The 13,869-nt window shown below is 36.0% G+C and overlaps 1 protein-coding gene and 1 long non-coding RNA gene across 8 annotated transcripts; one reads left to right on the plus strand and one right to left on the minus strand.

Annotated features, from left to right (window-relative positions):
• The first annotated feature begins 2,817 nt into the window (after positions 1 to 2,817).
• On the plus strand, positions 2,818 to 6,426 carry LOC145949488 (uncharacterized). Its single transcript, XR_014427695.1, has 2 exons — positions 2,818 to 3,433; positions 5,794 to 6,426. It is a non-coding gene; the product is annotated as an uncharacterized LOC145949488 (long non-coding RNA).
• Positions 5,866 to 13,634, minus strand: LOC109807782 (protein EMSY-LIKE 1). Of its 7 annotated transcripts, none has more exons than XM_020370407.3 (11): positions 13,351 to 13,584; positions 12,601 to 12,681; positions 11,374 to 11,557; positions 11,172 to 11,281; positions 10,943 to 11,063; positions 10,500 to 10,724; positions 8,853 to 8,921; positions 7,141 to 7,386; positions 6,979 to 7,047; positions 6,822 to 6,885; positions 5,866 to 6,259 (listed from the first exon to the last, which is right to left on the minus strand). In XM_020370407.3, the coding sequence occupies exons 3-11, from the start codon at positions 11,458 to 11,460 to the stop codon at positions 6,210 to 6,212; spliced, it is 1,041 nt and encodes a 346-aa protein (XP_020225996.1). In that variant the 5' UTR covers positions 11,461 to 11,557; positions 12,601 to 12,681; positions 13,351 to 13,584; the 3' UTR covers positions 5,866 to 6,209. The 7 variants fall into 7 exon arrangements, with proteins under 7 accessions (XP_020225996.1, XP_020225999.1, XP_029129193.1 ...); XM_020370410.3 differs by having other exon boundaries at positions 12,601 to 12,691; XM_029273360.2 differs by lacking the exon at positions 12,601 to 12,681 and having other exon boundaries at positions 13,538 to 13,634.
• Positions 13,635 to 13,869: the final 235 nt, after the last annotated feature.

Raw genomic sequence — 13,869 nt, forward strand, 5'->3', positions numbered from 1 at the left:
TTTAGGAGGTATTTGGTACATGTAATGTCCCGGTCAACGACCGATACATATTCTTCTCGGTTTGGGATACGACGACCACATCCCGACCGAACAGCTCCCTTTCTACATGTACTCGGCCGATGACCGACTGGGTATCCCCTTATAACATCTGTCGGCTTATTCCCGACATCTCTCACCCGTCGTAGACTACTCGGTTAACGACCGAGTATACCCTATGGGCGAGACCTTATCGGTCAGCATCCGACTCGATATCCTCTCAATTGTTAAATATCTTTGATATAATAACGGTTACGAAATCCCCAGATTCTCGGGGCCCAGAAGGCCCACGAACTACAAACTATAAAACTTAAAACCCTAGAGCTAAGGAGGCAGATTACACTTTTGAATGCTCTGGCTCTAAGGCACGATCTAGGAAAAAACCCTAGTCCACCCTTTGGCCGGAACATTTTGGCGCCCACCGTGGGGCTATGGTGAAACTTTTCCTACGCCCCAAGAAACACAAAAGACCTACACTTTACTATGGCGAGAGGCAACAATAACAACAACTCGCAACCACCAACCATGGAGGAGATGATGGCCATGATCAATGGCTTAAGGGAGGAGAATGCGGGATCCAGGGAGAGAGAGGAGGCCATCCAACGTGAAAACGAGGAGATCAGGAGGCGAGCGGATGAGATGCAGGCCAGGATAGAAGCCAATACCAGAACGGTGGAGGAGGATGTCATGTTGGAAGTCCCTAGGGATTTTCGGCCTTTCTCGGAAGCCATAGAGGCTGAGGCCATCCCCAGGGATCATCGGATATCGCAAATTGAACCCTTTGATGGAACGCAGGATCCCAGTCAACATCTAACGGATTTCCGAGCTCAAATGCTGATATGTGGGGGAAGCATAGAAGTCCGTTGCAAGCTATTTATGGGAACACTTAAGAAGGCGACACTTGATTGGTTCAGCGGCCTCCCTGACCGATCAATCACCGACTTCGACGCTTTCAGTCGGCTCTTCATGGCACAGTTCGCCGCTAACAAGAAGAAGCCACCGATTACGTCGGACTTGTTCGACCTCAAGCAACAACGGGAGGAGTCGTTGAAGGACTTCCTGCAACGTTTCAATGAAGTCGCCTTGAAGATAGCATCTTTGGACGAGAGGATGGCTGTCATTGCATTCCAGAAAGATCTCATGTTACACGCAACCCTTAACCCAAGGGAAAAGGGGGCCCACACCATTAATTAAAGTAACACGCGCCGCCACGTGGTACAATCATCATTTACGCCCCTGCGACGCCGGTTTCGCAATAAATACATGTACCTTTCCAAGTAAGGTGAAGAGACACGACTTTTCAGATCCTAGACAACCACAGTCCTACACGATGACGTGCCTCTCGGTCAACGACCGATACGTATCCTCGGCCTATAGCCGAAGAGGTCCAAACAGGGCAGTCACTAGCCTTTTTGCCTCATAGGCTCAAGGCTGGAAGGCAAGTGTAAGGTCTCGGTTGACGACCGATACGTATCCACGGCATATGGCCGAAGAGGTCCAAAAAGGGCAGTCACTTTAGCCTTTTTGCCTCATAGGCTCAAGGCTGGAAGGCAAGTGTAATGTCCCGGTCAACGACCGATACATATTCTTCTCGGTTTGGGATACGACGACCACACCCCGACCGAACAGCTCCTTTTCTACATGTACTCGGCCGATGACCGACTGGGTATCCCCTTATAACATCTGTCGGCTTATTCCCGACATCTCTCACCCGCCGTAGACTACTCGGTTAACGACCGAGTATACCCTATGGGCGAGACCTTATCGGTCAGCATCCGACTCGATATCCTCTCGATTGTTAAATATCTTTGATATAATAATGGTTACGAAATCCCCAAATTCTCGGGGCCCAGAAGGCCCACGAACTACAAACTATAAAACTTAAAACCCTAGAGCTAAGGAGGCAGATTACACTTTTGAATGCTCTGGCTCTAAGGCACGATCTAGGAAAAAATCCTAGTCCACCCTTTGGCCGGAACAGTACACAATATTTTTTTTAATTGCTTGAGGATTTGATATTGGGAATGCTAATTTTATATGTTTGGATGTTATTAAAAAATTAACATTTTTAAAAAATATTGTTCCCTATGAATGATTTTTGCATAAGTTTTTCACAAAATTATTCTCATGAGGGATGAGAAACAAACTTTTTCAAAAAAAAATAATTTTTTTTAATGTAATAAAAATATCACATTATCTTTATTTATTTATTTATTTAATACAGTAAATTTTTTCATTTATATGTAACATTTAAAAACATTTTAAGAAACATTTATGATTAAGTAAATAGGTTTTCATGATAAAAATCATGATTCTCAAAATTTATTATCTCAAACATGAAAAAATTTATTGTATACCAAACACTTCCTTAAAGAATATTTAATTATTTTAATTAATAAAAAATTGTAGAAACATTCGAAGTTATGACTTTATATATATTATCTGAATTTTTTGTTACTAGACGGATATGATTAAATAGATAATAAGTATATAATATCACAAAATTATAATAAAAATCTAATGCAATAATAACAAAATTTACTATTATCATATCATTTTCCATATTTATTTTAATAGATTGATCCATACTCATTTTGATAATTTTTTGAATAATTTGAAATCTAACGTTTTAAACTAGGTATTTTTCTTTCTAAAAATCTCAACTTATCTAACAAATAGATTTGATTTTGCTTGAATATGTTGTGGGTTGGAATATGTTTTAGATAAGCACTCTAATCTATTTTTTTATCCCAAATAATTCTTAATACCCGACCAAATGTGACAATAAATCTAGTTAATATAAATTTTATATTATATGTATATATATTAATTATTTAACCAAACTTCTTTACACAATAATTATAAAGTCTAATGTAAGATATGTAGGTTGAAAATTGATTTTTGTTAATATAAAATAATAATATTTGACTAGTAAAATTATGTTTTATCGATAAAAATTAATTTTTAATTATCAATTATGATCGTATATCGTGTCCATGAAAGGAAAAAAAATATTAATTATTATTTAATAAGAAAAGGATAGATAATTATAAATATAGAATGAATTATTTTGACATTATTTCACTCCAATATCATATTCTAGAGTTATTTTGAATTAAATAATAATAGCTTTGGTTTCTCTCGGGTTCCAAATAACGTCGCGAATGATGACTCTGTGGGGCCAAGCGAATGTGTACTGTTTCGCCATTTCCATTTCCCATCTTCAACCCCACAAACCAAAACATGGCGCAAAGCGACGCCGTATTGCCATCAACCAAAACCAACCTCTTCAGCGAAGGATCCTCAAAGTTCACCAAACCGCATCGGATCGACGTCGTTTCGAGAGGGACGCATTTCGAACGCGCACACAGATCTCTCCAAATTGCTCAATTTTCAGGTACCTACTTCAAACCCTCTTCATAACGTGTCGGTTCTCACGTTTGTCGCTTGAACTTGTCGTTTGTTTCGATCGTAGTCAAGTTTCGTGGACTTTGATGATGTTTTTCGGTTTTTTTTTTTTTTTCTGTTACGTTCTTGTGGCGCGCGACCGACACAAGACATTATTAGCGTGAGTTGAAGTTGAAGCATGAAACTCGTGTGAGATTTGTTCCGTTTCCGTTAGGTGGAGATTTTGATTGTGCATAGCATACACATGTTTTGAGTTTTGTTAGAGGTTCTACTACAATAGATTTTATTTTATTTTCCTTATGTTTTTTTTTTCTTACTTTAATTACTGACTTGTATAATCGGTTGGGGAACACACTTGATTGGTTAGCGCAGCAAGAGTTTAATACAGAAATCATTCTTCATATGAACTTTAAACCAGATATCATAAAAAGTCAACAAGCTTAGTTTGTAATTGGATGACTTGTAAAAAGATCGCGTGATAAAAATTCTTTACACTGTGACAGTGGTTAACTGATAATGAGTGTAATGATGCATAAAATTTATTTGCAGTAGGCGATTTTTCTTTTTTGTTATTCTCCGATTGAAATGTAGTTTCACCACGAATGGGTGCATGATCAAGTGGCAAGAAGCTCTGTTTCCCTGAGGTAAATTCTCAGATGTGAATCTTATGAACAGAAAAAAATAGGCACATGAAAAATTTGTCCCCTTGAATTGGTTTACTGGCCTTGACTAGGATTATATTGAGGATTTAAATAAAAGTAATAATGTAGTTTTACCTTGATAATTTGTATTGACTTTTTAATGTATACTTTGATTATTGATTTATTAAGATAAAGTTCTAATTTTAATCAAAGAATAACACTAAAAGCATATGATATTGCACCTAAATTTTGTACTTTAGATTCAGAATCAACGTCATCATATGCACTGCTACAATTTTGAAGTGTCTATTTTGTATTTCTTTTTGACAGGCTTAGGTTCCTAGAGAATCCGTTGTACCCATTTGATAACTTCTCCCTGTAGCAATGGCAAGGTCAATCAATTATTATTTTGCACACTTGCTGTTTGATGATAGATCAAACTCTTCCGCTTTTTTTCTTTGAGAAATTCTTGGGTGATTTTGAGCAAATGAAATCCCTTACTCTGCACTATAGAAAGCGCAGTGCCTCATGTAAGAACTATCCCTTTAACTAGTTTATTTTTTATTTTTGTTGGCATAGTCAAGAAGTAAACGTTCTAGGTAGAGAACAATATTTTTCTAACTCTGGGAGCAACTAAATTTCTGCTCCTTTTAGTACAAGATCAGCCTAGAGTCTTTGAACGGCTGTTGAGAGGGATTTATGTGGAAATTAGCGATTCTTGTGGGAGGCTTCATTGCCTAATGCAGGAGTAGAACGGATTCTTGTGCTTCGGTGAACATATTTATCTATTTGTCATTATTGTTGTTATTATTTTGGGGTAGGGAAGAAGAGGAGAATTATTTCTAATTAGCTAAATAGGAAGGAAAGATTATTAAAGCAAATTCCTTGAGAAGGATTTAGCTTTTCTATAGAATCAACTATCTTAATTGCTATATTAACTATGTGTATAAAGGTTAGGCTTTGCTGACTCTTGCCCTTCTGGAAATTGATGGCATCCAGTGTTAATTTGAGTAGTACTAGTAGCTTTGCTAATTTGAGTTATAGTGCTAGTATCCATGTTAGTTTAAGTTAATGTAGATTGCTAGTGAGACAGTTATCTACATCCAAAGGGATGTAGCGGCATTTAATGGCTTCATAACATAGCATAAATTTCCTGGAATGACATAAAAGTTGGCCATATTTTAATTCCTTAAAACTTGTTTTCCAAAGCTTTTGTGAGCCTTTTCTTTTTCGATAATTATACAAATATGAATCATGCTAATAAACCAGTACCTAAGAATTTATTATGTGAAACGCGTTGTAGTTCTAAGATATCAAATACGATGAGTATCCATTTGGGATAAAGTTGACTTTGAATTGTTAAACATAATTGATGCGTATCCAAATTACTTCTAGTACCAATTGCACATTGAAACATATATAACAATGTAAAATGGATTGTGGTAAACCAAACAGATTCCTTAAATGCCCATTTGTTTTTAAGTCGGGTAGAATTAATCTTGATGAAATTAATTTGAACCATATAATCTTACAACAATGTCGTTGAATATAAAAGGCCCGTTTCTACTTCAGTTTTAATTTGTTTCTGGTGGATTTAGGTACATGATGAGATGCTTACATGTCTAAGCCGCATATATGAAGTAAATATTCCTTTTTTACTTCCATTCAGATGCTTACACTCCTACTGTCTCAATATTTTGTATTGCAGGAATAGTTTGGGATAGGAGGCATTGAAGACATTGACAGTATTCGTTTAAGTCATGTCCAAAAGACAAGCCAAGCAAAAGAAAAGACATCAGACATTGTTTACATTTCTTGTTGGGTTTCCTTGACAATAAATAATTTATAGTATTTTACAGTTGAATGCAGACAAAAAAAAATGATGTGCCTGACAAGTGATAATTTAAAGCCCTATTCTAAATCGTCATTGAGCACAAAACTGACACATGTTGCAAAAGTCAGGAAGGGAAAGAAATAAATGACAGAAATGCATCAGTAAGAAGACCATCATTTGCTGCAGTTGGATTCTACAAGTTGACTATGCATTCATCCAAAATTAGACTTCCACGAGACTTCATGAGAGCTTAAAGATCATCTCCAAACACGCAATTGGTTTCTGTGCTCTCATCCCCTTTCCATTAATTGCCCGTGCTGCAAGAAATGCTGTTCTCCATCTGTAAATAAGGCACATAAATAGGAACATAATTACAACCTTTGTAAAGTATTTGTGATAAGCATACACCACACAATGATCGTGCTTAATCCTGGAATATTAAACGTGATCACCAATTGTGCAAACAAGCCTAACACTTAAATATACATCAATTATTTGATTATCAAATTTGCACTCAGCACTTGCTTAGCAACCGATTGTGAGAAACAATTGTTTTATTCCAAAGTCCTCCTAATGAGCTAAAAAAAAGCTGTTATTTCTCCAAAGAAGCTAATCCAAACATTAGCTAAAATAAGAGGCCCCTAATTACTCCCGTTACTGTCTCCCACTTCTGGGTTTAAAAGCTCCTTGCACCGTTCTGAACCAAAATGTAGAAAAGCATAAATGTTTTTCCCCAGTTAGAGAATTGCCAAAATCTGTTGCGGACGATGGTATAATAAAATGTTTATTTTATTCAATTACAAAAAAGCTCATTTTGTCTGACCTAAACGAAAAAAGGAAAAAAAATAGAGTTCCAATACACAACAGTATGCAGCATGATTATGTAGACGGCTAATTATTACCACTTTCACCATCAGATGCATCTGCAATCCTTGCAATGGCATCAACAAGTGCTTGCTCGTGCTCCTATACAACATCCAAGCAGTAATTAGAGAATGAACAATAACCATGGAACAGTAACAAAGATTTTAAATTATAATGGATGGTTGGTGAACGTACTTTCAGCATTTGCTTTGCCTTCTCAAGTTCCATTGAATCTGGAGGACTTGTAGCAAAAATCCTTTCCACCTGTAATAACACATCAGTGTCATCAAAAGTTAAAAGAATTTCCCTGTTTTCCTTTGGTCACAACAAGGTTGCTTAAGCATATCATAATACTACCTCCTTAACTAGTGAATCTGTGTTCAGCAACTCAATGTCATCCAGAACTCTCCTTCCAATACCATTTTGTGGTGGGAGAAATTCTTGTCTGGCCTGAAACCTGGGATGACCTCTCCCCCTTCCTGCACCTAAAGAATCACCACCATGGCCAAAGAATTTCTTAACTCCACGACCGTGCCCACTGTGTCCACTTCTATGGTGTATGCCCAGATCTTCACCTTCCCATCTTATATCCTCGGGTGATATCTGTAATTGTCAAGACATATGTTTCCTTAAAATATGAAAGATCATTTCGATGACTTATATCAACTTGTATGTTGTTACATAATCTCTTGGGATAAAAATAATCAAATCATTCGCATTTATTTTTACCTTGAACCAGCAACTTGTAGCATAACAAGAAACATGAATTACTTTGCACATACAGCTTATTCAGAATGTATAAGGGTGTATGCACAAAATAAAAATTATCACTCAAAAAGGGAGTTAGGGATAAATTATTTTAAACTTGTATCCTTGCCCCCAAAACAACAAACTTTTAATCCTCTGAGATGACGAACAACTCAACACCTCGATTATGAACAATAGAAAATTGTAAGTTATAAGTCTAAAGACACTGAAATCTCAATGAACATTGCTAGTCTGGAAATTATAACATAAATCAGGCTTCAACTTCTCCTAATCTCAAATTAGTCCAAAAACCATGTTCATAAGAAAGATTCCAAACAACACAACCACAGGAATTCTGATAATAAAAACATCCTAAATCTTATCCTATGTTAGATTATGAAATATTTTCTTAATGTTAGAAAGTTTTTTAATAACCCCAAATTTTTTCGATAAAGAATTCAAATTTGTACAGTATTCTAATCTGATGTAGAGTCAGCATGTTTCTTTTGATTTTTTGTTCAAATCACTAATGGATGAAGTTGTAAAGTCACCCACCCCAATCTTTGTTCAAGCAGTGTTCCTTTATCCTCGAAATAGATTAGCACGTAAGTGCGGAACAATTTTACATAGAAGAAATAATAAATGTGGCATAAACAAGGAAGGAAAAAGGTTCATTTGAGTCTAAATTGGTAACAAGTAAACACAAAACCAGAGAAGATAAGCGATGGTATCTACAATGCTCTCTTCATGAGCCAGAGCATGGATTCACCAGCTCTTATAATCATTGATTATATACCTTTTTATACTTAATAATTTAAATATCACCCTCATCTAACAGTTGAGATAGAATAGAAGGCACATGTTAATCACCACCAAAGATAAGCTATCGGAGTATGATGATTTGCCAGGGTAGCAAGACAAGATAAGGGCCAATAGAAGGATAATGGATGAAATAGTTTTAGTATTAGGCCATATTAACAGATAATTTGATAGGATGACTTGAATTACTTTTTATGAGACTGCTGCTGCCAGTTCCGTCATCATTCTGCTACCTTTAATATGTTCTCAATGTCCTGTTAGTACTAAGATACAAAAAATTGGCTTCTAGAATCATTTTAAAGGAAGGTGGTGCTAATGGCCAAAATCATTTGCTTACTATCTATTGTCGTCATCTTTAAAAGTATAATATTTTTCAATCATTTCATATTATTTGATATAATCTTTTCTTTAACATGTTTTTTCTAGTGCTTCACCTAATGCAACTGTTCAAACCTAATTAATTACTGCTTTTATATATGCAGTACAACATAGGAAATAAATACCTCTTTGAGATCAACCCATTCCCAAGTCTCATTTACTTTATTAATATCATAAACCAAAGCATGCCGGTCCTGCATGGATAACAAAAATTGGACATTAAATGAAATTTATTTAAAAAATTGAATATCATGCTGCCATGCACTTCCTGGTTTAGGCCCTAATCACATTTAAGCTTTTCTATTCCCATCTGGATGAAAGGGTGAATACTAAATAGTATATAATATATACACTCAAAGAGGTTACAGACAATACATAGAGACAAATTTATCCAAAATGAAATTAATATAAAAAAGTTTGCATACTTTTTCATTCTCTATAACACCTGTTCAAGGGAAAAACCAAACCCAAAAAAGTAAAAGGCATCTTACACATGAAAAAAAAACAAAGCTTAAATACATTTTTAATGCCTATAAAAATGAGCAATTCTAATTTTGATCCTTGTTTTTTATTTTGTTTTTGTTTTTCACCCATTTAAAAATTGGTCTCACCTTTTTGGTCCAATAAAATAAATAAATTTTGATTTTAGTCCGTGTAAAACATTTTTCCTTTGATTTTCATCCTTCCAAAATCCAAAATAACTACTTTTGGTCTCTATCATTCATTTCACAGTTGCAGAATTTGTATTTATGGTCTCTAACATCCAAAATAACCAGTAGCCCAAATGTACAAGGCCCACTTAGAATCACCTTAGCTGGGAAATAGGAAAGGAGGGAAGAGCTAGCTACAAAAAGGAAAAAAAGAGAGATAATGGAGTCTGTTATATAGGTAGGAGGGGAGAAGGAAAGGCATGCAGAGTTTGTATTTTCAATATGGGAGTCTAAGGTGTATATTCAGACTTGGGCAGAGGGGGAACCTTTTCTTCTCTAAGGAGATTTTGCTATGATATTATAAGGGCTTATCCCATAATACATCTTACATTTTCAATCAATAATACAGTTGTCAGTGTATCTAAATTGGGTTCCCACCAAATGGTCTGATTTGGCTGGATTGTCGAGCCAGAGCATGTGTTATGGGGATAGACCCTGTTGAGTGGATTGCTAAGGCTGAAAAAATCTCAGGTGGGAGAAATCCCTTTTCAATTCCATAAGTTGCAGCGGGTGTTCATGAGCATGGAAGGTGGGACAATGTTTTGGTTTCATTCCTAGTATAAAGAGAAGCTTGATCCAGACTGGGATTCATAATGATCCAACAACTGTTGATATGCAATGGTAAAATTGTTGGTTTATCCTAAATTGGGTTCTTATAAAAGATTAAAAGATACATAAATAACATTCCTTTAGGGATCTAGAATTTCTTTTAGAAGTGTCACATCTCACTCAGACACCAATGAGTGTCACTTGACATTCCATTAAACACAAGCAATTAACAAGTATCATATGACAATAGGGAGAAAAAACTTAACACAATGATTTCATATATTTTAGGGATGAAAACGAAGAATTTTTCTTAAAACAACCAAAATCAAAACTTGCTCATTTAAAGGGCTTCAAAATGTATTTAAGTCAAAAAAGATTAGACTTGTCTGCATAAGTCATCGCAGATATCAAAAGCCAATCAGCCCAGTGAGCATTCAAAGGTGTTACGCTGGTGAAATATATATATATGCAATAATCAAGGATTTTGAGAGCAATTTTAAGATCTAAACATACATCAGCAGGGTTGTAATCAGTTATGACAGCCTCATAAAAGTGGTTATCTTCAGGCCACCTAGTCCAAACTTTCTTCCCAATCAATGGATCAAAGGCTGCTGCTTCAGCAGGTTCATTAGATGCAAGAGCACTAGAATTACGATTTGTGAAATGCCTACCACCAGTAGGTCCTGCAGACGTATACTGTACAGACTTCACTGAAGATAAAGCAGGCAATGACTGACCCTGGTGCCAAAATTAGTGGAAAATTAAAAACCAAATGGACATCAATTTATCTTTTTTCTTTTTGTACTTTTCAAGCAAAGAATTTACGTGCAGTGCAATTATAGATTTTGGCTTCTGGATCCTAAAGCACCCACTACAATTGCAGCACTGAATATGAACACAAAAATGTGCAGTTAAAGCTCACATCACATCACATAGTATACAAGAGAAGGTGGTACCGAATGGGATGTTTTCTGCTTTTTTCGGGAAGCTGAAACAGTTGGACTTGGTAAAATGTCATGAACAGGCTGAGATGTGCTGCGCCTTGCCGGTTGGTAACAGCCAGTTTGTCTCCACTCCCTGATTGCATTTTTCATCACAACATATCATTGTAAAAGTAGAAGCAGAAGAACAGCCAAAAATAATTTTATTCCTACATTATTGTAACTACTCAGATAATTTCAATACCTAATGCGGTGAATTATCTCATCAGAGTTAACCCTGGTAAGAAGCTCTCTGTGTTCATCATCTGAAACCCTCAACTCTTTTCTAAGCTCAGTTATCAAACCTTCCTTCTCCTGATGCATACATAAATAAAATACACAGGTAATCCTCAACACAGTCAAATATGAAGATAATTAAAATGCATGGAGGAAACTAATATATATACCCAAGTAAGAGCATCAGACTGAGCTTTGAAAGCACGCAAGACAGCAGAGTAAGCTTCCTGTTCAAGTTGATGAATTTGTGCCTCCATGTTACAATGCTACAATGCAATTTCGAGTGTGGAATAGAAGCTACAGAAGATTTTCCATTGCCAGAAAAACTGCTACCTCTCAGAATGCTATTTTGATCTGACGGAGAAAGATCATCATCAGTGCCTGAATTAATTTTATGTAAAAGGAACTTAATATAAGAAACAACAATGACATGTTTTTCCAAACTCCCAAGTTCAAGTTTGGTTAAAGATATTCATGCATTGGAAGAAAAGATTTTACAAGTAAATGACAGTAACCTAATTATTTCTTGGTTCTACAAACAGAGGACTCGACTTTGTAAATGTTCTTTTCCGATGTTCATGCACAAGCAATTATCTTTCCTTCCCTCATTATCTTTAAATTATCTTTCCTTCCCTCATTTCAATCAAATTTCATTTTCACTTTCAAGTTTATTTAACAATTTAAGCCACTCTAAAATGATTGATTCGGCTGGATTTCCAAGTATTGACAAATCTTATTGTCTAAAAACATAATTTAACTTACAAGGATATGAAAACATTGAAAAGCACTACCAGAAAATGTGACCAGGCTTCTATGCATTCAAATTTCAACATTACACAACACTACTTTACAATGAAACAATGTTGACATGGCAGAGTTCAAAAGATAAAAATATGATCCAAGGTCAAATGTTCTTTGGAAAACATCTTTTGAATTTTCATGCATTAGGGTTGCAGTTGCATTTGCAACTTCTCCTACCCAGCAGTATTTCAATTAAAACATATAGAAAATTGTACCACCCCAGTCCTCGGCCAACCAATCAACTCTGCGCAAGCCTCTTCACACCCTGCACTTGAGGCTATAGGGCTGTGGTCCTCAGCCGACCACTTCCCCTGAGCCTCAGTTCAGTTGGCTAATGACCACATTATTGGTAAGCTTTGGCGCCATGATTTACGGGATCATCCCAGACTGCAATAATGACTCTAGTTTGTGGGAGTACCACAGAGAAAACCGGGATATGCGCATGAAGTTAAACAAAGGTATATAAGTGGATCTGTAGGGTTAGGACAGGCAGGTTTACACTCTTGAATGTCATAGACTTAGACAACCTCTGGGTTTCTCTAGAGGTAGTCCTCCATACTGCAACAAAAACGATACTTAATGGGTAGTTAGCCTACCATAACCTTGTTACATTTAGTTCCTTCACCACATCTACAGCACCAGCTTTGGCTCATCAACTTCCTTGACCTTTTAGCACACTGCATGCCACTAAAAAACTCAATAAGAATTCCCCTCGTATAACCTGTGCCAGAAAATTCCAATTTCATCCATTCATACCCCAATCGAGAAATACCACGAAAATAATTCCTATCCGAATGCACACTTATTACAAGTTTCATCCCTTTACCATCTTGCCCGGTCTCAATACTCCACACCACCAAAAACTGACCTCAGTAACAATTTTTACACAGTAATTTGTGCCACCACGCTCTATCTTCATACATTTACAAGTTATTAATTAAATGCCCCCCAGTACAAACAGAACGGTTCCTATTATCATTATCATCATCAAAAATCCATATACATAATCCAGAAAAATACACGCACCCTCAATAACAAAATTTTGCTTTATCTTCTAAAATCCCAACGCAAGCCAAAGATGGGGTTAAACTTAAACCCTAGCTGCACATTGCGTGCATCAATGACACAGAGCCCAATTTCAGAGAAGTTCCTAAAAATACTACCCTCGACATAAAATAACGACCAATTAATAGATTAGAAACACCTCGCCGAACAATTTCAGAATCGCTAAAAAAACCAACGAAAAAAACTCATTTTTTTCAGACACAATATTGGACAGGCTCCGAGTAATATGAAAAAGAAAACCCTAGAATGTTGTTTGGGAGGAAAAGGGCAATGGGGCTCACCAGTAGTGTCAGGAATTTGATAGTGCGTGAAGGTTAGGGCAATGATGAGAGTTGAGAGAGAGAGAGAGAGAAGAAGAAGTGCTTGGAAGCGCGTTTCAGTTAGAGAAGGTCGAAGGTTTTGGAGAAGAAAATGGGTTTTAGTTTTTAGTTTGAGAGAGAAAGAGACAGGGTCAGAGGGTGTGTGTACCTCGTACAATTAGTTGAGTCGAGTCGACACAAAAAGTGAACAGATAAATAGATTTGGTTTCGGTTTAAATCGTGGCAACCGAAGCGATCACGGGAGAAGTGGGCTGCTTGTCCCTTTCCATAAATAGCTACACGAAATACTCCATCACCGGTTTTTTTTTAATACCGAATTTAATTTTTTAAAATTTTATTTATGTATTAAATTTTTTTAATTTAATGATTAAATTATTAAAATTTGTTATAAAAAAATTATTAAATAAAATAAGTTTACTAATATTTAAATGTATTTTTCTTATATATATCAGTAGAGTCAAGACACTTCGTATTTTTATA

The sequence above is a fragment of the Cajanus cajan genome, chromosome 7 (assembly GCF_000230855.2).
Source record: "Cajanus cajan strain Asha chromosome 7, NIPB_CcT2T_4, whole genome shotgun sequence".
Taxonomy (NCBI): domain Eukaryota; kingdom Viridiplantae; phylum Streptophyta; class Magnoliopsida; order Fabales; family Fabaceae; genus Cajanus; species Cajanus cajan.